This window comes from Amblyomma mixtum, chromosome 10 (assembly GCF_055824585.1).
Source record: "Amblyomma mixtum isolate Tamu chromosome 10, ASM5582458v1, whole genome shotgun sequence".
Taxonomy (NCBI): domain Eukaryota; kingdom Metazoa; phylum Arthropoda; class Arachnida; order Ixodida; family Ixodidae; genus Amblyomma; species Amblyomma mixtum.
In genome coordinates, this window is record NC_143021.1 from 83,537,301 (window position 1) to 83,559,910 (window position 22,610).

General features: G+C 50.0%; 1 protein-coding gene across 4 annotated transcripts in view; it reads left to right on the forward strand.

The window, feature by feature from the left end:
• Window positions 1-22,610, forward strand: part of LOC149326311 (tRNA (34-2'-O)-methyltransferase regulator WDR6) — a 194,460-nt gene that overhangs the window by 63,035 nt on the left and 108,815 nt on the right. For all 4 annotated transcript variants that reach the window (XR_016286457.1, XR_016286458.1, XM_089564005.1 and 1 more), the window contains exons 15-17: window positions 1,586-1,771; window positions 2,341-2,407; window positions 10,558-10,620. Coding sequence is in view for 2 of the 4 variants with exons in the window: in XM_089564005.1 (XP_089420131.1) it covers window positions 1,586-1,771; window positions 2,341-2,407; window positions 10,558-10,620 (316 nt within the window). In the remaining 2 variants the exon portion in view is untranslated. The remainder of the gene's footprint in view (window positions 1-1,585; window positions 1,772-2,340; window positions 2,408-10,557; window positions 10,621-22,610) is intronic.

The following is a 22,610-nucleotide window of genomic DNA, read 5'->3' on the forward strand; positions in this document are numbered from 1 at the left end:
TGGTTTCAGTTGCACATACTATCAAAATGAGTATTAAGTTAAATTAAAACGAGATGACTACTACACAGTTTTTACTGCTGTAAGTTGTGTAGAGTAGTGTATCTCAAACGTAACTTGTAGCCTCTTGTTGCTCATCCGCCTGCTGCTATTTTTTTTTCTCCTACCGTATTAATGTCACACACGAGAGGTGAAAGCTGATAACAAGCCCTTTCCATACTTGGAACTGGCAACTTCATCTTAAGGACTGAAATTTTTTGGTGGCACCTTTTTTGGCAGTGATTCAACTCAACTATATGTTCTCAAAAATATATATATGTAAAAGAAATTGTTCAATACTTCCAAAAACTTGAAAGCCTTCTTCAAAATTTAGTGACATGAACCACCTTTGGTCGTGTGGTGAAGCCCTGGGATAGCTAGTTTCAAGCAGCTTACACAGAGCGCAAGGTCACTGTTGTCGTCTGTGGGAGAAACTGTTTGTGCCGTTGGCTCATGGGTGGGCCACACTGGACCCAGGAAAATTCAAGAGTCGCCCACTATGACGCATTGAGATTAGGGGTAAAAAATCGCTGCTGCAGTGATGAATGCTTTACACATTTGTGGTCACATGTTGAGATGCACCTACAGGTTTGTTTTATGTAATTTTCTATGCCAGATTGCAATTATAAATTCTCGTTTCATCACCATTGGAGTAATTGATTTCCTCGGTACAGGGCAAAATTTTTTAAATATCCACCATGATTTCACAGCACATTTTTTCAATAGTTGACCCTAATTTAAGCTTTTTTGCAGGTTACAAAGCATGTTTAGCTTGCTTAGGGAGAATGTAGAAACATTCCTTTCTTTCTTTGTTTTCAGTCTGCTATCTTTTAAGCAATATTGGAGGGCTTAAACAATGAGCATACTCAGTTGTACCTTGTTCACCCTGGCTCTTGAATGTCTGTTTCTCGAGGGCCATCTATAGAAGCTCTCACTGGAGTCACCAGCGTAATTCTGAGCATTATTTCGTTTTTTTTTTTGCGATGGTAGGGTCATTTCTCATGGTTGCATCGCCACAGCTAACATTCACATCAACTCCTAAACTGACCACTGGGATGACCTGACACCTTTTCTAGGTTTTAGTAATGGTTTGCCTTTCAACACTTCTGTGCCTCATATACCATCTGAGTTTTCAAATTATATTGAACTGTTGACCCTCACAGAGCATTGCATGAATCATACTCAACTACCAGCAGGCTTATTGCACCTTGGCCGTTTTTGGGGCAGGTTTTGGGCAAATTCACCCACGTGACATGTCTTAAATATCCATGGAGACTGTTAACGTTGTTACACTCATGCTCTTTAGCCACAGCTGTCATAAAAATACATCATGTCATCAGATTTCTCAGCTCGAATGCACTCCCCTGTGCTGCCATTGCCATATGCGTATTTATGCGGATACATTGCTGTGAGGGATTTCATTGCAGTTAACAGCCCGCACACATGGGGTCCAGAGCTCAGCTGCCAAGTTTGGCTGCCCACAGGGCGGCCATTGGGGTTGAGGTAGGGGGCGCTGCTGTTCAACTGTTCTCTCTGGTTTCCTCGACAGAGTGACTTTGTGTTGTGGAGCACGTGGCAACAGCGGGCAGTGTTCCAGTTGAACTGTGGCGGCGGTCACCGGTCCTGGGACTTTGCGATGAACGCCAACGAGGGTCTCTTCGCCTGCCTCAAGACGGGGCGCATCATGGTGCAGCGCTGTGGGCTCCGGGAGATGCTCCACCGGTCGTGCATACGGGTAACGAGGCTGTCACCCAAACATACGCAGAGCTTTAACAATGGGAGAAGTGTTCTTGGTGTGCTTTTTGAAATAACGAGTGCTTTGTGTCCAGCTTTTTGTGCAGCCAGGCACAAGCATTTAAGCTTTGGACTAGCATCCTGCCTGAAAGTAAAGTTCAAGCTTTTTTTTTTTCAAATTGAAATAAATTTGTTCTATCTTGCTGCAAAAATCAGTAGTTAACTGCTTTAGCAGAACAAATGAGATAGGGGTGGAGTTAAACATTACGGACATAAATGCTACCGTTCTATACATTGAAAGTAAAGGCATCATTCAGTCAGCCATCTGATTCTGTCATGATTTTGGATTAATGGAAAGTAGCTTGTCAGAGAATGGAAAGTGTAACTGTGACATCGGTTAAAACTACAAAACTCAGGGCAGAAGTTTTTTTTTTTTTCTCCGCCTCTCAAGTTGGGGAGAGACGGGGATTTAAATGCTGACTAATGTGTTTGCTGTGTCCAGGAGTGCAGCCTACTTGTAGTGGTAAGTGATTTACTGATTGCGACGTTGCTCGTCATGTGCGCCTGCAGGCACCCCTGCACCGGAAGAAGATTGCGGCCATTTGCTTGCTCTTCACCGAGGAGAATGCGTCCGGGGGTGAGTGCCTTCTCGGCGTGTCTTGGTAGGTCGCTGGCAGTAACCTCACTTGTTGGCAGCTGGGTCAACACTCGGAGCAGAATTGTGTCTCCCTCTGATTGGGTAAGAGGCTGATGAAAAGACGTGGAGTATTTTTATCAGACCTTGGGGCTGTCCGACAAGCTGGTCAGTTGAAGGATTGCTGTTTAGTCAAAAAGAATTACTGACTAGCATTCCACAGCACCAAGCAGGTGTTGATGGGCAAGCCGGTGATTTACTTAATGGGAACAGGCAAGGCACAATGATGCACAGTGTGCTCCCTTCTTTTGGGGCATGTGCAGTTTGGCATTGTTCACGGGAGGTTCCCCAGACAGTGTTCGACCTCCTCGTGTTTTACAACAAATGCATTCACTGTTGTTGCACCTGGTTTACAAAATATAAATCTCACACTGGGCTGTTGTTCACGGTATTGCATGGAGTTAGCTGGGACAGTGGAAAAGAGAAAGCAAGGAATTGAGAGTAGCCAAGAGTGTGTGTTTTTGAACCTGGAGAGGTTTCCTTTAGCCTAGCAGGAGCAACAGTGTGTTGAAGGCAGCCTTGCAAGTTACACATAATTTGGGACATGTTTGGGCAAAAGAGCCTTTGTCACAGAAAAGGCTACAACTTTCATCAGAATGCTTGACCACGGGTGCCTCGAGATGAAAGGGGCCCCTGCAACGCTTTCTGAGCTCATTATACAGACTCACCCAATTGCTGTGCTGTCATGAACATCTGAGCCAAATAATGCTTGTGCATGCAGCAGACAACCCTCAATTGTGCTCAAAAGTTGGCGAGCCCTTTCCGGCTGCTTTTCAAACGTCCTCCGTGTCGCTTATCTGCATATGTCGGCGGCTGCTGGTTAGATTCTTTGAGAGGTCACGCAGCTACCGTGCCTGCAGCCAGTCAGCAGCGTCGTGCCAATGTGTGGGCAGTCCAGCTGGGGGGCTGAGCCAATACAGGAGCGCACCTGCTCTTGAGTGTGCAAATATGGACAGGAGGGTCAGGAAATGTCTGAAGAGGCTGATATTCAAATTTTGGCTGCAGATAAATGAACCTTCTATAAGATGCATTAAGAAAATTGAGGATATTCTTGAAGCGGTGTCCTTGAAGGAACATCCCAGGCATACTGCAACTCTATTGAATAGCGTTGCAGGCCCCTTTAAGGAAGTGTTTCCTCACCAGCTCCTCTCATCTCCATTGGTGTTTGTAACAGCTTGGAGCTGCAGCTGTGTTGTGGGCAGCTGTCTCACGCAGTCAGTACCCCCTATATCTCTCTCAAAGCATGGCCTGAAATGCCTCGGGCTCTCAGCTTGTTGTATTTGAGCGTGCCCATTTTGATGATGTGCTCTCCCCCCTGCATGTGGAAACGGGTCTGTAAGAAGAATGTTCTGTGTGTGGCAACAGAACATCGATCCCGGCCGCGGCGGTTGAATTTCTTTGGAGGCGAAATTCTAGAGGCCCGTGTGCTGTGCGATGTCAGTGCATGTTAAAGAACCCCAGGTGGTCGAAATTTCCGGAGCCCTCCACTACGGCGTCTCTCATAGCCTTAGTCGCTTTGGGACGTTAAACCCCATAAACCAAACCATAGTATGTTGATAAAACGAGCAGAAATGGGTGTTAGCAGAGGCAGCTACTTTCTGCCGGCTGGCGTTTGTGGGTTGTCGTGCCCGGAGTGATCAGTTGGCAGGGCTGCACCAGCTAGGCCAACCTTGTAAATTCCTCTACACAAGTGAAAGCCTGTACATGAAATGAGATTGAAAATGATTCCTTGGTGATAATGAGTAGGCCTGTGCGAATATTTGATAGAATAATAAAGTATTTGATATTTGATTGCATCCAAATGTTTGGTCTTCGATATCCAGGTGTTTGTATCAATTAAGCGAATCACGTTTCTGGAACACTTGCTTCGTGTCGTTTGGGTTCAGCGTACTTTTTCCGGGATGGCACCGCGACGCGTGCACATGCAAAGCCCTGACTGCATTGGACACTTCCTAGGCGTATGAGCCACGTGCCCGCGAGCCGGTCCATCCGCACATGTGCGCAGCAGCAAACGCGAGCAGGCGCAGAGGGCAGCACCCAGATCTGTACGTGCCAGGCGTCCGTGCTTGCGCTTCCTGCGGTGCGCAGCTCCCTTGACTTCCGCGGGACAATTCTGAGCTAGCTGACTGCAGCTGCTGCTCTTATCTGCGTGAAATTTGCTAATCAAGCACTCTGGTGTTATCCCGAGAAGGAGCTAGCTCGAGGCACGTGTATGCCTCGTTCCGACGCCTGACCCGGGGTGGTCACGTAGGCGCGAGGTGCGTACACCTAGCAGGTGTCCATGGAGTCTCCGCTTAAAAGCAACAGCTGTGCAATGACACAATCGCAATTACCAAGCAGTGGGAGGTGCCACAGACAGGTCTCACACCCCAGCTGCAGCTCCCAGGTGAGAATTTGTTCTGGTATGTACGGGTTTCTATGCTGGTTTTCTGCTAGTTGCACTGGTTCCAGCAGGGCGTTTACTGGCTTTCTGCTAATTCTGGTACGAAGGGAGACGTGGTGAGCTGGTTCAAAATCTGCGAGGAATAAGCGATAACATTTGTGAAACAGGCTCAGTCTGTAGATTTTGCGCCATATCTCGAGGCCAGGTAGGTTACCTTTAGATTTCTTGGCAATGACATTAGAGTGATATGAGTAATCCGAGTGGATGAATCTAGCTGCGTGGTTTTGAACTGATTCTTTAGTCAGTTAAGAAATGTGAGGGTCCCAGACTGTTCATATATATACCAACTTGGGACGAACTAACATTGTATAGGTGAGAGATTTAACAGAAAAAGAAGGTAATGGTAAACTGGTTTGGTTTATGGGGTTTTAATGTCCCAAAGCGACTCAGGCTATGAGAGACGCCGTAGTGGAGGGCTCCGGAAATTTCAACCACCTGGGGCTCTTTAACATGCACTGATATCACACAGTACATGGGTCTCTAGAATTTCGCCTCCATCAAAATTCAGCCGATGCGGCCGGGATCGAACCCGCGCCTTTCGGGCCAGCAGCCAAACAACATAACCACTGAGCTGCTATGGTGGCTACACTAATGGTAATGGTAAACTACGTCATAAGTAAGACACGATGCAATTAGCTTTGTTAGTAATCGTAATATAGGTGCACCAAGAAAGATCACGTGTTATGTTAATTCCGAAATACATGCATACTGATGTGGGAGAAATAATGGTGCCACATAGTACATAGGCAGGTATTGGATAAAAGCGTTGCCTATAAAAAGAAATGACGAAGTTTTATTAAAGTTTAAATGCGTTAACTAGGTTTTACATCAATATTCAATTCATAAAAGGTTAGCATGGAGGCCACAAGCATCCACGTTATTGCTAATAGGGCGATAAATAACACAATTGTCAGCAAATAAGTGAATGACAGGTGAAATGTTTGAAGTGATTGTCATTTATCTGTATTAGAAAGAGCAGGGGACCGAGGGTGGTGCCCTGAGGCAGACCTGAAAGCACGGGGGGACCTGGGGAAAGGAGTAATATTAGCATAAGCAAATTGCTGTCGGTTAGTCAAGAAATCACAGATCCAGTCATGCACGTTTGGATCAATATTAAGACAGGAAAGTTTTAAAAATAATTGTTTGTTGGGAACTTTGTCGAAAGCCTTTTGTGAAATATTGTGTATTGTGAAATAAAAAATAAAATATGACATGAACTGTAATGTTATTGTCAAGGCTAGAACTAAGATCCAATGAATAATGCTAATTGAGTCTTACAAGAGTGACCTTCCAGAACCCGTGTTGGTTGGGATGAAAGAAATTAGAAGACATTAGAAAGTTTACCACATGTGAATGAGTTACATGTTCCATTAGTTTAGAGCAAACACATGTGAGAAATGTAGGGCGATAGTTACTGGGTGACTGTCAAGGGCCTTTTTTCAGAACGGGAATGGCCTTGCCTACCTTCCAGTCCTGCAGAACCAAACCGGATGAAAGGGACTGCTGAAAAATATGGAATAAGATAATACTTGAGGCATGCTACGTGTCGATTAATATCTTTGCATTAATTCTGTCCTCACCAGCAGATCAAGTAAATTTAAATGATTCTGTAAGTTTTGATTTCAGGGGGTTTGTGTCTTAAGTCAGGCATTAAAGGATGATAAAAATGAGGAAAATGTGGCAAGGCAGTATCAGGGTCACGAGTAAAAACAGCACAAAAAGTTGAATTTAACACCTGGGCAGCGTCCTAGTCTGGAACTGTGGCCCCATCTAGGTTGAGTAATGACAAGGGCTTGGATTGAGTGGGATTAGTAAGTTCCCAAAATTTTTATGGTTTTTCCTAAGCATGGAAGGCAGGGTGAATGTATGGAATGATAGCTTTGTTATTTTGCCAAGGAAACAAATGCTTTCTCTGCGTCGTGATATTTTTTCCAAGGCGTTGTGCTACAAGACCCTCTCGCCACATGAAATAATCGTTCTTTTCTTTTAAAAAGACGCTTTAGAGTGTTATTGAACTATGGGGATCTAGGGTTCTCAGCTACGGTGACTGTCGATACATGAGCCTGTATGAGATCCTGCATTTTATTTCTAAAAAGTCTCCAGTTAGTGTCTACAGAGTGCTCGTGAAAACCAGTCAAAAACCAGTTACAAAACTGAGTCAGCGCTTCGTTAATGTTATGGTAATCAGCTTTATCGTACGTGGTTATTTTTTTCTTTACTTTTCCGGGGCATGTGATGTGGCACTGGCATGTAGCGTGTAGCATGATCGCTAAGCATGGGAAGCTGTGAAACCGACAAGGCGTTATCTGGGCGTGACATGAAGATGATGTCAAGAATGTTAGCAGATTTGTGAGTTTGCCTGATTGGGACATCGACCATTTGCGGTAAACCAAATGTTTGAGAAGTATTAACAAATTCACTTTCGGAGGTATGTTTCGATGTTGTTATCGTCTCATCTATCCGGGTTATAGCAAGGAAACTGAAGTTGCCAAGTATTATTGTCGGAAAATGGGGGTGTAACCTAGTTAGATCGTTAAGTGCATCATGAAAATGTCCAATGAAGGAATTGTTGGCATCAGATCTCCGGTAGAAAGCTGCAATAGTCACGGGTGGGTACGCGGCACCACGAGAAGTCAAAGCGGACTCAGGAGAGCAGGGTGTGGTGAGTGCAGTGCACTGTAGGCTGCTATGCGCGGCGATAAGGACGCCACCACCGCGTTTACCCACACGATTGTGTCTGAATACGTCGAAGTTGTTAGAGCAAGGAAGTAATTCAGAATTCAAAACTGATGAATTCGACCATGTTTCGGTTAATACAACAATATTACTATCGGTGGTATCAGTGAGGTTAAAAAGTGAATTGCGCTTTGGCGTATAGTAATGAAAGACAGTTATGACTTAATCTCTGGCGGCTTTTAGCAGGTACCTACGCTGGGTGTTGAATGACGTTTTGTGTAGCATGGTCAAAATATATGCCTTTTTGTCTGTTTCTAGTCTATTATGACGAAGCTTAAATTTACTGGGTTGGCCTTTGCCGAATGCTATGAGTTTATTTAGCTATTACTATACCCACAGCGCCATGAGGCGTTACAGTGGGAGGGGAAGACAACTCAAACACAGCCTAAAAAGCAGGAAATGCAAATAAAAAGAAAATACGCAAGCAACTCAATTTACAATCAAACAAGCATACAGGCAGCACTTTTACAATCATTGAAGGAACAAGGGCTTAATTACAATGCACATTTTGTAGTGAGGAAAAAGAAAAAAAAGCTGTTTACATGTGAGCCGAGTGTTAGGTGAAAATTCCTCGGATATGCTAAAATTAGTTCATTTTAGCTTTCTGCCACATGACAGAATGCGTTCCTGATCTTTGAAATGCGTGAATTTCACACCAATTGTTCTTTTTTGTCAGGTTGACAGGCACCTAATTTGTGCGTGCGCTCGATATCTCTGGGCTGCATGCTGATAACCAGATCAATACTGCTGTGCTGAAGGATAATTTTCTCAGCCTGTGCCCATGTTTGACCCGCACTCTCGTCATGGCCAAAGAACAAAAGGTTGCAGAGATGTGCTCTGTCTTCTCCCTCATCAGTTCTTTGGAGTAGTGAATTTACGCTATTTGCATTTTGCTCGGCGATTGTCTGGATGCCTTCAGCGGCTTCCCTCACTGCGAGTAGAACAGAGTAGTCATTTTCTATTTAACCGAGGCGTTGTCGAATGTCTTTTCGTTTTGTGGTAGCTCGTCATGAATTCATTTAACTTCGTTCAGCAAAGATGCCTGTCCACTTGGAATCTCATCAAGGGCAGCTAGTATGTCAGAAGATACCTGAGCTTCATTAGAACGGGTGTCGGGTCCCGGGTTTTCTGCAGCATCACCAGATAACTTAAGCAGGTCCAAAAACAAACAGGCATAGTCATAAGCAGCGAAAGCACAAAAGCCTGGGCTTGGCAGCACTGCCACAGCAGCGTACAGAAGTACACAACGTGAACAGGGAGTATCGATTCATTACCTGCACACTGAGCAGTTGCGTGGAGTGAGGCAGTGTGGCTGCTCTGCCAAACCCACTGGAGGCGGCAGTAGATTTCCGTGCGCCTTTTATCAAGTAGTGGTGATGGCCGTAGTGATGCGGTTGTCCGGGGTGACAATGAAGGCAGCGGCCAGAGGCAGTCCAGATCGGGAGACGGTCATTAGTGTGTGGTGTACGGCTGGAAGAGGCCAGTGGTGAATCTGCTCTGGCAGGCGTTGAGGCGTTCAGGGGAGGCGCTGTCAACCCGCTTCCAACACAGTGTGGATCGAGCACGTGCGGCAGAAAGCAGGCCATGGTGAAGATCTGCGCGCAAAGCAGTGGCGTCAATTGAGGCGTACGAAAATACAAATGAGAGGACATATTTAGGCATGTGCCCATATGGTAGTTGTGACTGCTTTCTTATAATATTTGTGTGGGCTTAACGTTTAGAAAGTTACCTTAGAGGAGTACAGAAACTAAGTTTTTATACGTATATCTTTTTCTTTGGTGCGATACGTCACAGCATTGAATTCGTCCGTGGAAGCTGAATAATTTATAATTTAATCTTTTTTCTCTTGTCGTTTCGCCTTCATTTGAAAGGCTGAGTGGCAGCTGTGATGTACAAGACATGTATGTGTTCATGCAAGGCACACAAAAAACTGCAAAATAATCACTGCTTGATCATTTCTTGCCATTCCAACTCTTGAGCAGGCTTGCGTAAAGTTCATGTCAATTAAAACAAAGAAAGCAGCAGCCATACTGGAGGTTTTAAGTCTCACGTGACCTGAACATGACTTGCAAGCCACAGTCGACATTTGGTCGCTGAAACTGAAACTAAATCAGCATGAAAGAAAAAGTTAAATAAAAAAATATTTACCACTTGTTTGTGCAATCCATATGGCTTTTTATGTTTTACAATGTGCTGTGCATCATTCTAAACAGAGAAAATGAACAAAAATTTTTTATCTGTACTCTTTTAACATTTGTTTTTGAGGTTTTAGAAATATTATGAAATGAAAGGACATTGTGCGAATGGTTTATTCAAACAGAATTAAATTTTCCAGTGCTACGAGGGCATTAATGGTTCCAACACCTACTGGTTGATTAGCATATTCCGAGCAGCTGCTGAAACTAGTAGCTGGTGAAAATACTCCACTCAGCCATTACTGCTGGAACCAGCAGGTTGCCAGAAAGAAAGAAAAACGCAGCCTCTGCATGTAGGTCGACTCCCCCAGTTTCCGATGGCTGTCTCAGCCAAAAGTCGACACAGCTTTAATGCAGTCCCTTTTTTTTTCCGATCATGTCCTTATGTGTTAGGAAAATACAGGATTTTGAAAATAGGTTTTGTGTGCTGTTCAACCTCTTTAGTGTTCCAGAAGTATTCAAAATATTGATTTGAAATTATTCGTAGACAATCGCTTCGAATTCACTCCGAACCAAACAACTACTACTCGCGCAGGCCTAGTTACGAGCCTTTCGCTCACTCTGCTTTTGCCCGTTTCACCTGCTGCTCCCTGTATTCCTTGAAAGTGTATGGATCCTTCTGTGATCGAAGTGTGTGGAAAATTCTTTGCTGTTGGTAATATATTGAGCAGGGGCAGGTTGTGTACTTTTTTTGATAAAGCATTTTGTTCTGATTTCAGTCTCCCAGAGCTATATTGCGACTGCTGGTGAAGACAATATCATCACCATATCTCAACTCTACCGTATCCTTTACAGTTCTTGTTCCACTTGAGTGAGTTGACATACATATTGGCTGCCAAACTGTGTACCTATCTCCTAGTGACACTTTATACCTTGTAGTTGCTGGACTTTTACTCTTTTTTTTGTGTGTGGTGGCGGATTTTGTATTTTAGGAAGCTGAAATGTGTCTGGCTTATGTTTCTGAGCGTTACTATATGCTTCCTTTGTTCATTTCATGAAGCCTTGGTATAATTAGCCATCTCTGTGCATGCGTGCCCCTAGAGTACATCCCTGTCCTTCATTATTTCGATTTCATGCTGACCTGACTTATGAAACAACAATGGACACCTATGCACATGGCTTCTTCGGTGCATGCTATGTATTCCTACATGGTCATTGTTAAGCCCCCAATTTTCTGCAGTGGACAATCCTAAATTTCGCGAATGCCAATTGAAGATTCTACAAAATTCCACAGATGCAGAATTAAGAATTCACGAAATTCTGTGACAAGCACAAGGTGCACGAAAGAGACATACAAGGGGTCGCACCCTGCAGGGGCTGTTGCGTTCCTCGCTGTAGCCAGCAGAGGTATTGCCAAGCTAAGAGCACGGCACACCGGCAGAACTATAGCAGAGCCAACAGCACGGCAAAGGATGGGAGTGGGATGATAACAAAAGAACGGTGAGAATGAAAAGGCAGAGGAGGGGGTAGCAGTGGAAGAGGCAAAAGCATAATGTGGAAAGTGGAGGATGAGGGTACAGTGGGGCAGGCTAGAGGGGTCGCACCCTGCGGCGTCTGTTGCGTTCCTCGCTGTAGCCAGCAGAGGTATTGCCAAGCTAAGAGCACAGCACTCCGGCAGAACTATAGCAGAGCCAACAGCACGGCAAAGGATGGGAGTGGGATGATAACAAAAGGACGGTGAGAATGAAAAGGCAGAGGAGGGGGTAGCAGTGGAAGAGGCAAAAGCATAATGTGGAAAGTGGAGGATGAGGGTACAGTGGGGCAGGCTAGAGGGGTCGCACCCTGTGGCGGCTGTTGCGTTCCTCGCTGTAGCCAGCTGAGGTATTGCCAAGCTAAGAGCACGGCACACCGGCAGAACTATAGCAGAGCCAACAGCACGGCAAAGGATGGGAGTGGGATGATAACAAAAGGATGGTGAGAATGAAAAGGCAGAGGAGGGGGTAGCAGTGGAAGAGGCAAAAGCATAATGTGGAAAGTGGAGGATGAGGGTCCAGTGGGGCAGGCTAGAAGGGTCGCACCCTGCAGGGGCTGTTGCGTTCCTCGCTGTAGCCAGCAGAGGTATTGCCAAGCTAAGAGCACGGCACACCGGCAGAACTATAGCAGAGCCAACAGCACGGCAAAGGATGGGAGTGGGATGATAACAAAAGGACGGTGAGAATGAAAAGGCAGAGGAGGGGGTAGCGGTGGAAGAGACAAAAGCATAATGTGGAAAGTGGAGGATGAGGGTACAGTGGGGCAGGCTAGAGGGGTCGCACCCTGTGGCGGCTGTTGCGTTCCTCGCTGTAGCCAGCTGAGGTATTGCCAAGCTAAGAGCACGGCACACCAGCAGAACTATAGCAGAGCCAACAGCACGGCAAAGGATGGGAGTGGGATGATAACGAAAGGACGGTGAGAATGAAAAGGCAGAGGAGGGGGTAGCAGTGGAAGAGGCAAAAGCATAATGTGGAAAGTGGAGGATGAGGGTACAGTGGGGCAGGCTAGAGGGGTCGCACCCTGCGGCGTCTGTTGCGTTCCTCGCTGTAGCCAGCTGAGGTATTGCCAAGCTAAGAGCACGGCACACCGGCAGAACTATAGCAGAGCCAACAGCACGGCAAAGGATGGGAGTGGGATGATAACAAAAGGACGGTGAGAATGAAAAGGCAGAGGAGGGGGTAGCAGTGGAAGAGGCAAAAGCATAATGTGGAAAGTGGAGGATGAGGGTACAGTGGGGCAGGCTAGAGGGGTCGCACCCTGCGGCGTCTGTTGCGTTCCTCGCTGTAGCCAGCTGAGGTATTGCCAAGCTAAGAGCACGGCACACCGGCAGAACTATAGCAGAGCCAACAGCACGGCAAAGGATGGGAGAGGGATGATAACGAAAGGACGGTGAGAATGAAAAGGCAGAGGAGGGGGTAGCAGTGGAAGAGGCAAAAGCATAATGTGGAAAGTGGAGGATGACGGTACAGTGGGGCAGGCTAGAGGGGTTGCACCCTGTGGCGGCTGTTGCGTTCCTCGCTGTAGCCAGCTGAGGTATTGCCAAGCTAAGAGCACGGCACACCGGCAGAACTATAGCAGAGCCAACAGCACGGCAAAGGATGGGAGTGGGATGATAACAAAAGGACGGTGAGAATGAAAAGGCAGAGGAGGGGGTAGCAGTGGAAGAGGCAAAAGCATAATGTGGAAAGTGGAGGATGAGGGTACAGTGGGGCAGGCTAGAGGGGTCGCACCCTGCGGCGTCTGTTGCGTTCCTCGCTGTAGCCAGCTGAGGTATTGCCAAGCTAAGAGCACGGCACACCGGCAGAACTATAGCAGAGCCAACAGCACGGCAAAGGATGGGAGTGGGATGATAACAAAAGGACGGTGAGAATGAAAAGGCAGAGGAGGGGGTAGCAGTGGAAGAGGCAAAAGCATTATGTGGAAAGTGGAGGATGAGGGTACAGTGGGGCAGGCTAGAGGGGTCGCACCCTGCGGCGTCTGTTGCGTTCCTCGCTGTAGCCAGCAGAGGTATTACCAAGCTAGGAGCACAGCACACCGGCAGAACTATAGCAGAGCCAACAGCACGGCAAAGGATGGGATTGGGATGATAACAAAAGGACGGTGAGAATGAAAAGGCAGAGGAGGGGGTAGCAGTGGAAGAGGCAAAAGCATAATGTGGAAAGTGGAGGATGAGGGTAGAGTGGGGCAGGCTAGAGGGGTCGCACCCTGTGGCGGCTGTTGCGTTCCTCGCTGTAGCCAATTGAGGTATTGCCAAGCTAAGAGCACGGCACACCAGCAGAACTATAGCAGAGCCAACAGCACGGCAAAGGATGGGAGTGGGATGATAACAAAAGGACGGTGAGAATGAAAAGGCAGAGGAGGGGGTAGCAGTGGAAGAGGCAAAAGCATAATGTGGAAAGTGGAGGATGAGGGTAGAGTGGGGCAGGCTAGAGGGGTCGCACCCTGTGGCGGCTGTTGCGTTCCTCGCTGTAGCCAGCTGAGGTATTGCCAAGCTAAGAGCACTGCACACCGGCAGAACTATAGCAGAGCCAACAGCATGGCAAAGGATGGGAGTGGGATGATAACAAAAGGACGGTGAGAATGAAAAGGCAGAGGAGGGGGTAGCAGTGGAAGAGGCAAAAGCATAATGTGGAAAGTGGAGGATGAGGGTCCAGAGGGTAGGCTAGAGGGGTCGCACCCTGTGGCGGCTGTTGCGTTCCTCGCTGTAGCCAGCTGAGGTATTGCGAAGCTAAGAGCACGGCACACCGGCAGAACTATAGCAGAGGCAACAGCACGGCAAAGGATGGGAGTGGGATGATAACAAAAGTACGGTGAGAATGAAAAGACAGAGGAGGGGGTAGCAGTGGAAGAGGCAAAAGCATAATGTGGAAAGTGGAGGATGACGGTTGAGTGGGGCAGGCTAGAGGGGTTGCACCCTGTGGCGGCTGTTGCATTCCTCGCTGTAGCCAGCTGAGGTATTGCCAAGCTAAGAGCACGGCACACCCGCAGAACTATAGCAGAGCCAACAGCAGGGCAAAGGATGGGAGTGGGATGATAACAAAAGGACGGTGAGAATGAAAAGCCAGAGGAGGGGGTAGCAGTGGAAGAGGCAAAAGCATAATGTGGAAAGTGGAGGATGAGGGTCCAGTGGGGCAGGCTAGAGGGGTCGCACCCTGCGGCGGCTGTTGCGTTCCTCGCTGTAGCCAGCAGAGGTATTGCCAAGCTAAGAGCACGGCACACCGGCAGAACTATAGCAGAGCCAACAGCACGGCAAAGGATGGGTGTGGGATGATAACAAAAGGACGGTGAGAATGAAAAGCCAGAGGAGGGGGTAGCAGTGGAAGAGGCAAAAGCATAATGTGGAAAGTGGAGGATGAGGGTCCAGTGGGGCAGGCTAGAGGGGTCGCACCCTGCGGCGTCTGTTGCGTTCCTCGCTGTAGCCAGCAGAGGTATTGCCAAGCTAAGAGCACGGCACACCGGCAGAACTATAGCAGAGCCAACAGCAGGGCAAAGGATGGGAGTGGGATGATAACAAAAGGACGGTGAGAATGAAAAGCCAGAGGAGGGGGTAGCAGTGGAAGAGGCAAAAGCATAATGTGGAAAGTGGAGGATGAGGGTACAGTGGGGCAGGCTAGAGGGGTCGCACCCTGCGGCGTCTGTTGCGTTCCTCGCTGTAGCCAGCAGAGGTATTGCCAAGCTAAGAGCACGGCACACCGGCAGAACTATAGCAGAGCCAACAGCACGGCAAAGGATAGAAGTGGCATGATAACAAAAGGACGGTGAGAATGAAAAGGCAGAGGAGGGGGTAGCAGTGGAAGAGGCAAAAGCATAATGTGGAAAGTGGAGGATGAGGGTTGAGTGGGGCAGGCTAGAGGGGTCGCACCCTGCGGCGTCTGTTGCGTTCCTCGCTGTAGCCAGCAGAGGTATTGCCAAGCTAAGAGCACGGCACACCGGCAGAACTATAGCAGAGCCAACAGCACGGCAAAGGATGGGAGTGGGATGATAACAAAAGGACGGTGAGAATGAAAAGCCAGAGGAGGGGGTAGCAGTGGAAGAGGCAAAAGCATAATGTGGAAAGTGGAGGATGAGGGTCCAGTGGGGTAGGCTAGAGGGGTCGCACCCTGCGGTGTCTGTTGCGTTCCTCGCTGTAGCCAGCTGAGGTATTGCCAAGCTAAGAGCACGGCACACCGGCAGAACTATAGCAGAGCCAACAGCACGGCAAAGGATGGGAGTGGGATGATAACAAAAGGACGGTGAGAATGAAAAGGCAGAGGAGGGGGTAGCAGTGGAAGAGCAAAAGCATAATGTGGAAAGTGGAGGATGAGGGTGCAGTGGGGCAGGCTAGAGGGGTCGCACCCTGTGGCGGCTGTTGCGTTCCTCGCTGTAGCCAGCTGAGGTATTGCCAAGCTAAGAGCAGGGCACACCGGCAGAACTATAGCAGAGCCAACAGCACGGCAAAGGATGGGAGTGGGATGATAACAAAAGGACGGTGAGAATGAAAAGGCAGAGGAGGGGGTAGCAGTGGAAGAGGCAAAAGCATAATGTGGAAAGTGGAGGATGAGGGTACAGTGGGGCAGGCTAGAGGGGTCGCACCCTGCGGCGTCTGTTGCGTTCCTCGCTGTAGCCAGCTGAGGTATTGCCAAGCTAAGAGCACGGCACACCGGCAGAACTATAGCAGAGCCAACAGCACGGCAAAGGATGGGAGTGGGATGATAACAAAAGGACGGTGAGAATGAAAAGGCAGAGGAGGGGGTAGCAGTGGAAGAGCAAAAGCATAATGTGGAAAGTGGAGGATGAGGGTGCAGTGGGGCAGGCTAGAGGGGTCGCACCCTGTGGCGGCTGTTGCGTTCCTCGCTGTAGCCAGCTGAGGTATTGCCAAGCTAAGAGCTCGGCACACCGGCAGAACTATAGCAGAGCCAACAGCACGGCAAAGGATGGGAGTGGGATGATAACAAAAGGACGGTGAGAATGAAAAGGCAGAGGAGGGGGTAGCAGTGGAAGAGGCAAAAGCATAATGTGGAAAGTGGAGGATGAGGGACAAGTGGGGCAGGCTAGAGGGGTCGCACCCTGCGGCGTCTGTTGCGTTCCTCGCTGTAGCCAGCAGAGGTATTGCCAAGCTAAGAGCACGGCACACCGGCAGAACTATAGCAGAGCCAACAGCATGGCAAAGGATGGGAGTGGGATGATAACAAAAGGACGGTGAGAATGAAAAGGCAGAGGAGGGGGTAGCAGTGGAAGAGGCAAAAGCATAATGTGGAAGGTGGAGGATGAGGGTACAGTGGGGCAGGCTAGAGGGGTCGCACCCTGCGGCGTCTGTTGCGTTCCTCGCTGTAGCCAGCAGAGGTATTGCCAAGCTAAGAGCACGGCACACCGGCAGAACTATAGCAGAGCCAACAGCACGGCAAAGGATGGGAGTGGGATGATAACAAAAGGACGGTGAGAATGAAAAGCCAGAGGAGGGGGTAGCAGTGGAAGAGGCAAAAGCATAATGTGGAAAGTGGAGGATGAGGGTCCAGTGGGGCAGGCTAGAGGGGTCGCACCCTGCGGCGTCTGTTGCGTTCCTCGCTGTAGCCAGCAGAGGTATTGCCAAGCTAAGAGCACGGCACACCGGCAGAACTATAGCAGAGCCAACAGCATGGCAAAGGATGGGAGTGGGATGATAACAAAAGGACGGTGAGAATGAAAAGCCAGAGGAGGGGGTAGCAGTGGAAGAGGCAAAAGCATAATGTGGAAAGTGGAGGATGAGGGTACAGTGGGGCAGGCTAGAGGGGTCGCACCCTGCGGCGTCTGTTGCGTTCCTCGCTGTAGCCAGCTGAGGTATTGCCAAGCTAAGAGCACGGCACACCGGCAGAACTATAGCAGAGCCAACAGCACGGCAAAGGATGGGAGTGGGATGATAACGAAAGGACGGTGAGAATGAAAAGGCAGAGGAGGGGGTAGCAGTGGAAGAGGCAAAAGCATAATGTGGAAAGTGGAGGATGACGGTACAGTGGGGCAGGCTAGAGGGGTTGCACCCTGTGGCGGCTGTTGCGTTCCTCGCTGTAGCCAGCTGAGGTATTGCCAAGCTAAGAGCACGGCACACCGGCAGAACTATAGCAGAGCCAACAGCACGGCAAAGGATGGGAGTGGGATGATAACAAAAGGACGGTGAGAATGAAAAGGCAGAGGAGGGGGTAGCAGTGGAAGAGGCAAAAGCATAATGTGGAAAGTGGAGGATGAGGGTACAGTGGGGCAGGCTAGAGGGGTCGCACCCTGCGGCGTCTGTTGCGTTCCTCGCTGTAGCCAGCTGAGGTATTGCCAAGCTAAGAGCACGGCACACCGGCAGAACTATAGCAGAGCCAACAGCACGGCAAAGGATGGGAGTGGGATGATAACAAAAGGACGGTGAGAATGAAAAGGCAGAGGAGGGGGTAGCAGTGGAAGAGGCAAAAGCATTATGTGGAAAGTGGAGGATGAGGGTACAGTGGGGCAGGCTAGAGGGGTCGCACCTTGCGGCGTCTGTTGCGTTCCTCGCTGTAGCCAGCAGAGGTATTACCAAGCTAGGAGCACAGCACACCGGCAGAACTATAGCAGAGCCAACAGCACGGCAAAGGATGGGATTGGGATGATAACAAAAGGACGGTGAGAATGAAAAGGCAGAGGAGGGGGTAGCAGTGGAAGAGGCAAAAGCATAATGTGGAAAGTGGAGGATGAGGGTAGAGTGGGGCAGGCTAGAGGGGTCGCACCCTGTGGCGGCTGTTGCGTTCCTCGCTGTAGCCAATTGAGGTATTGCCAAGCTAAGAGCACGGCACACCAGCAGAACTATAGCAGAGCCAACAGCACGGCAAAGGATGGGAGTGGGATGATAACAAAAGGACGGTGAGAATGAAAAGGCAGAGGAGGGGGTAGCAGTGGAAGAGGCAAAAGCATAATGTGGAAAGTGGAGGATGAGGGTAGAGTGGGGCAGGCTAGAGGGGTCGCACCCTGTGGCGGCTGTTGCGTTCCTCGCTGTAGCCAGCTGAGGTATTGCCAAGCTAAGAGCACTGCACACCGGCAGAACTATAGCAGAGCCAACAGCATGGCAAAGGATGGGAGTGGGATGATAACAAAAGGACGGTGAGAATGAAAAGGCAGAGGAGGGGGTAGCAGTGGAAGAGGCAAAAGCATAATGTGGAAAGTGGAGGATGAGGGTCCAGAGGGTAGGCTAGAGGGGTCGCACCCTGTGGCGGCTGTTGCGTTCCTCGCTGTAGCCAGCTGAGGTATTGCGAAGCTAAGAGCACGGCACACCGGCAGAACTATAGCAGAGGCAACAGCACGGCAAAGGATGGGAGTGGGATGATAACAAAAGTACGGTGAGAATGAAAAGACAGAGGAGGGGGTAGCAGTGGAAGAGGCAAAAGCATAATGTGGAAAGTGGAGGATGACGGTTGAGTGGGGCAGGCTAGAGGGGTTGCACCCTGTGGCGGCTGTTGCATTCCTCGCTGTAGCCAGCTGAGGTATTGCCAAGCTAAGAGCACGGCACACCCGCAGAACTATAGCAGAGCCAACAGCAGGGCAAAGGATGGGAGTGGGATGATAACAAAAGGACGGTGAGAATGAAAAGCCAGAGGAGGGGGTAGCAGTGGAAGAGGCAAAAGCATAATGTGGAAAGTGGAGGATGAGGGTCCAGTGGGGCAGGCTAGAGGGGTCGCACCCTGCGGCGGCTGTTGCGTTCCTCGCTGTAGCCAGCAGAGGTATTGCCAAGCTAAGAGCACGGCACACCGGCAGAACTATAGCAGAGCCAACAGCACGGCAAAGGATGGGTGTGGGATGATAACAAAAGGACGGTGAGAATGAAAAGCCAGAGGAGGGGGTAGCAGTGGAAGAGGCAAAAGCATAATGTGGAAAGTGGAGGATGAGGGTCCAGTGGGGCAGGCTAGAGGGGTCGCACCCTGCGGCGTCTGTTGCGTTCCTCGCTGTAGCCAGCAGAGGTATTGCCAAGCTAAGAGCACGGCACACCGGCAGAACTATAGCAGAGCCAACAGCACGGCAAAGGATGGGAGTGGGATGATAACAAAAGGACGGTGAGAATGAAAAGCCAGAGGAGGGGGTAGCAGTGGAAGAGGCAAAAGCATAATGTGGAAAGTGGAGGATGAGGGTACAGTGGGGCAGGCTAGAGGGGTCGCACCCTGCGGCGTCTGTTGCGTTCCTCGCTGTAGCCAGCAGAGGTATTGCCAAGCTAAGAGCACGGCACACCGGCAGAACTATAGCAGAGCCAACAGCACGGCAAAGGATAGAAGTGGCATGATAACAAAAGGACGGTGAGAATGAAAAGGCAGAGGAGGGGGTAGCAGTGGAAGAGGCAAAAGCATAATGTGGAAAGTGGAGGATGAGGGTTGAGTGGGGCAGGCTAGAGGGGTCGCACCCTGCGGCGTCTGTTGCGTTCCTCGCTGTAGCCAGCAGAGGTATTGCCAAGCTAAGAGCACGGCACACCGGCAGAACTATAGCAGAGCCAACAGCACGGCAAAGGATGGGAGTGGGATGATAACAAAAGGACGGTGAGAATGAAAAGCCAGAGGAGGGGGTAGCAGTGGAAGAGGCAAAAGCATAATGTGGAAAGTGGAGGATGAGGGTCCAGTGGGGTAGGCTAGAGGGGTCGCACCCTGCGGTGTCTGTTGCGTTCCTCGCTGTAGCCAGCTGAGGTATTGCCAAGCTAAGAGCACGGCACACCGGCAGAACTATAGCAGAGCCAACAGCACGGCAAAGGATGGGAGTGGGATGATAACAAAAGGACGGTGAGAATGAAAAGGCAGAGGAGGGGGTAGCAGTGGAAGAGCAAAAGCATAATGTGGAAAGTGGAGGATGAGGGTGCAGTGGGGCAGGCTAGAGGGGTCGCACCCTGTGGCGGCTGTTGCGTTCCTCGCTGTAGCCAGCTGAGGTATTGCCAAGCTAAGAGCAGGGCACACCGGCAGAACTATAGCAGAGCCAACAGCACGGCAAAGGATGGGAGTGGGATGATAACAAAAGGACGGTGAGAATGAAAAGGCAGAGGAGGGGGTAGCAGTGGAAGAGGCAAAAGCATAATGTGGAAAGTGGAGGATGAGGGTACAGTGGGGCAGGCTAGAGGGGTCGCACCCTGCGGCGTCTGTTGCGTTCCTCGCTGTAGCCAGCTGAGTTATTGCCAAGCTAAGAGCACGGCACACCGGCAGAACTATAGCAGAGCCAACAGCACGGCAAAGGATGGGAGTGGGATGATAACAAAAGGACGGTGAGAATGAAAAGGCAGAGGAGGGGGTAGCAGTGGAAGAGCAAAAGCATAATGTGGAAAGTGGAGGATGAGGGTGCAGTGGGGCAGGCTAGAGGGGTCGCACCCTGTGGCGGCTGTTGCGTTCCTCGCTGTAGCCAGCTGAGGTATTGCCAAGCTAAGAGCTCGGCACACCGGCAGAACTATAGCAGAGCCAACAGCACGGCAAAGGATGGGAGTGGGATGATAACAAAAGGACGGTGAGAATGAAAAGGCAGAGGAGGGGGTAGCAGTGGAAGAGGCAAAAGCATAATGTGGAAAGTGGAGGATGAGGGACAAGTGGGGCAGGCTAGAGGGGTCGCACCCTGCGGCGTCTGTTGCGTTCCTCGCTGTAGCCAGCAGAGGTATTGCCAAGCTAAGAGCACGGCACACCGGCAGAACTATAGCAGAGCCAACAGCACGGCAAAGGATGGGAGTGGGATGATAACAAAAGGACGGTGGGAATGAAAAGGCAGAGGAGGGGGTAGCAGTGGAAGAGGCAAAAGCATAATGTGGAAAGTGGAGGATGAGGGTACAGTGGGGCAGGCTAGAGGGGTCGCACCCTGCGGCGTCTGTTGCGTTCCTCGCTGTAGCCAGCAGAGGTATGGCTAAGCTAAGAGCACGGCACACCGGCAGAACTATAGCAGAGCCAACAGCACGGCAAAGGATGGAAGTGGCATGTTAACAAAAGGACGGTGGGAATGAAAAGGCAGAGGAGGGGGTAGCAGTGGAAGAGGCAAAAGCATAATGTGGAAAGTGGAGGATGAGGGTACAGTGGGGCAGGCTAGAGGGGTCGCACCCTGCGGCGGCTGTTGCGTTCCTCGCTGTAGCCAGCAGAGGTATTGCCAAGCTAAGAGCACGGCACACCGGCAGAACTATAGCAGAGCCAACAGCACGGCAAAGGATGGGAGTGGGATGATAACAAAAGGACGGTGGGAATGAAAAGGCAGAGGAGGGGGTAGCAGTGGAAGAGGCAAAAGCATAATGTGGAAAGTGGAGGATGAGGGTACAGTGGGGCAGGCTAGAGGGGTCGCACCCTGCGGCGTCTGTTGCGTTCCTCGCTGTAGCCAGCAGAGGTATGGCTAAGCTAAGAGCACGGCACACCGGCAGAACTATAGCAGAGCCAACAGCACGGCAAAGGATGGAAGTGGCATGATAACAAAAGGACGGTGGGAATGAAAAGGCAGAGGAGGGGGTAGCAGTGGAAGAGGCAAAAGCATAATGTGGAAAGTGGAGGATGAGGGTACAGTGGGGCAGGCTAGAGGGGTCGCACCCTGCGGCGGCTGTTGCGTTCCTCGCTGTAGCCAGCAGAGGTATTGCCAAGCTAAGAGCACGGCACACCGGCAGAACTATAGCAGAGCCAACAGCACGGCAAAGGATGGGAGTGGGATGATAACAAAAGGACGGTGAGAATGAAAAGGCAGAGGAGGAGGTAGCAGTGGATGAGGCAAAAGCATAATGTGGAAAGTGGAGGATGAGGGTACAGTGGGGCAGGCTAGAGGGGTCGCACCCTGCGGCGTCTGTTGCGTTCCTCGCTGTAGCCAGCAGAGGTATGGCTAAGCTAAGAGCACGGCACACCGGCAGAACTATAGCAGAGCCAACAGCACGGCAAAGGATGGAAGTGGCATGATAACAAAAGGACGGTGGGAATGAAAAGGCAGAGGAGGGGGTAGCAGTGGAAGAGGCAAAAGCATAATGTGGAAAGTGGAGGATGAGGGTACAGTGGGGCAGGCTAGAGGGGTCGCACCCTGCGGTGGCTGTTGCGTTCCTCGCTGTAGCCAGCAGAGGTATTGCCAAGCTAAGAGCACGGCACACCGCCAGAACTATAGCAGAGCCAACAGCACGGCAAAGGATGGGAGTGGGATGATAACAAAAGGACGGTGAGAATGAAAAGGCAGAGGAGGAGGTAGCAGTGGATGAGGCAAAAGCATAATGTGGAAAGTGGAGGATGAGGGTACAGTGGGGCAGGCTAGAGGGGTCGCACCCTGCGGCGTCTGTTGCGTTCCTCGCTGTAGCCAGCAGAGGTATGGCTAAGCTAAGAGCACGGCACACCGGCAGAACTATAGCAGAGCCAACAGC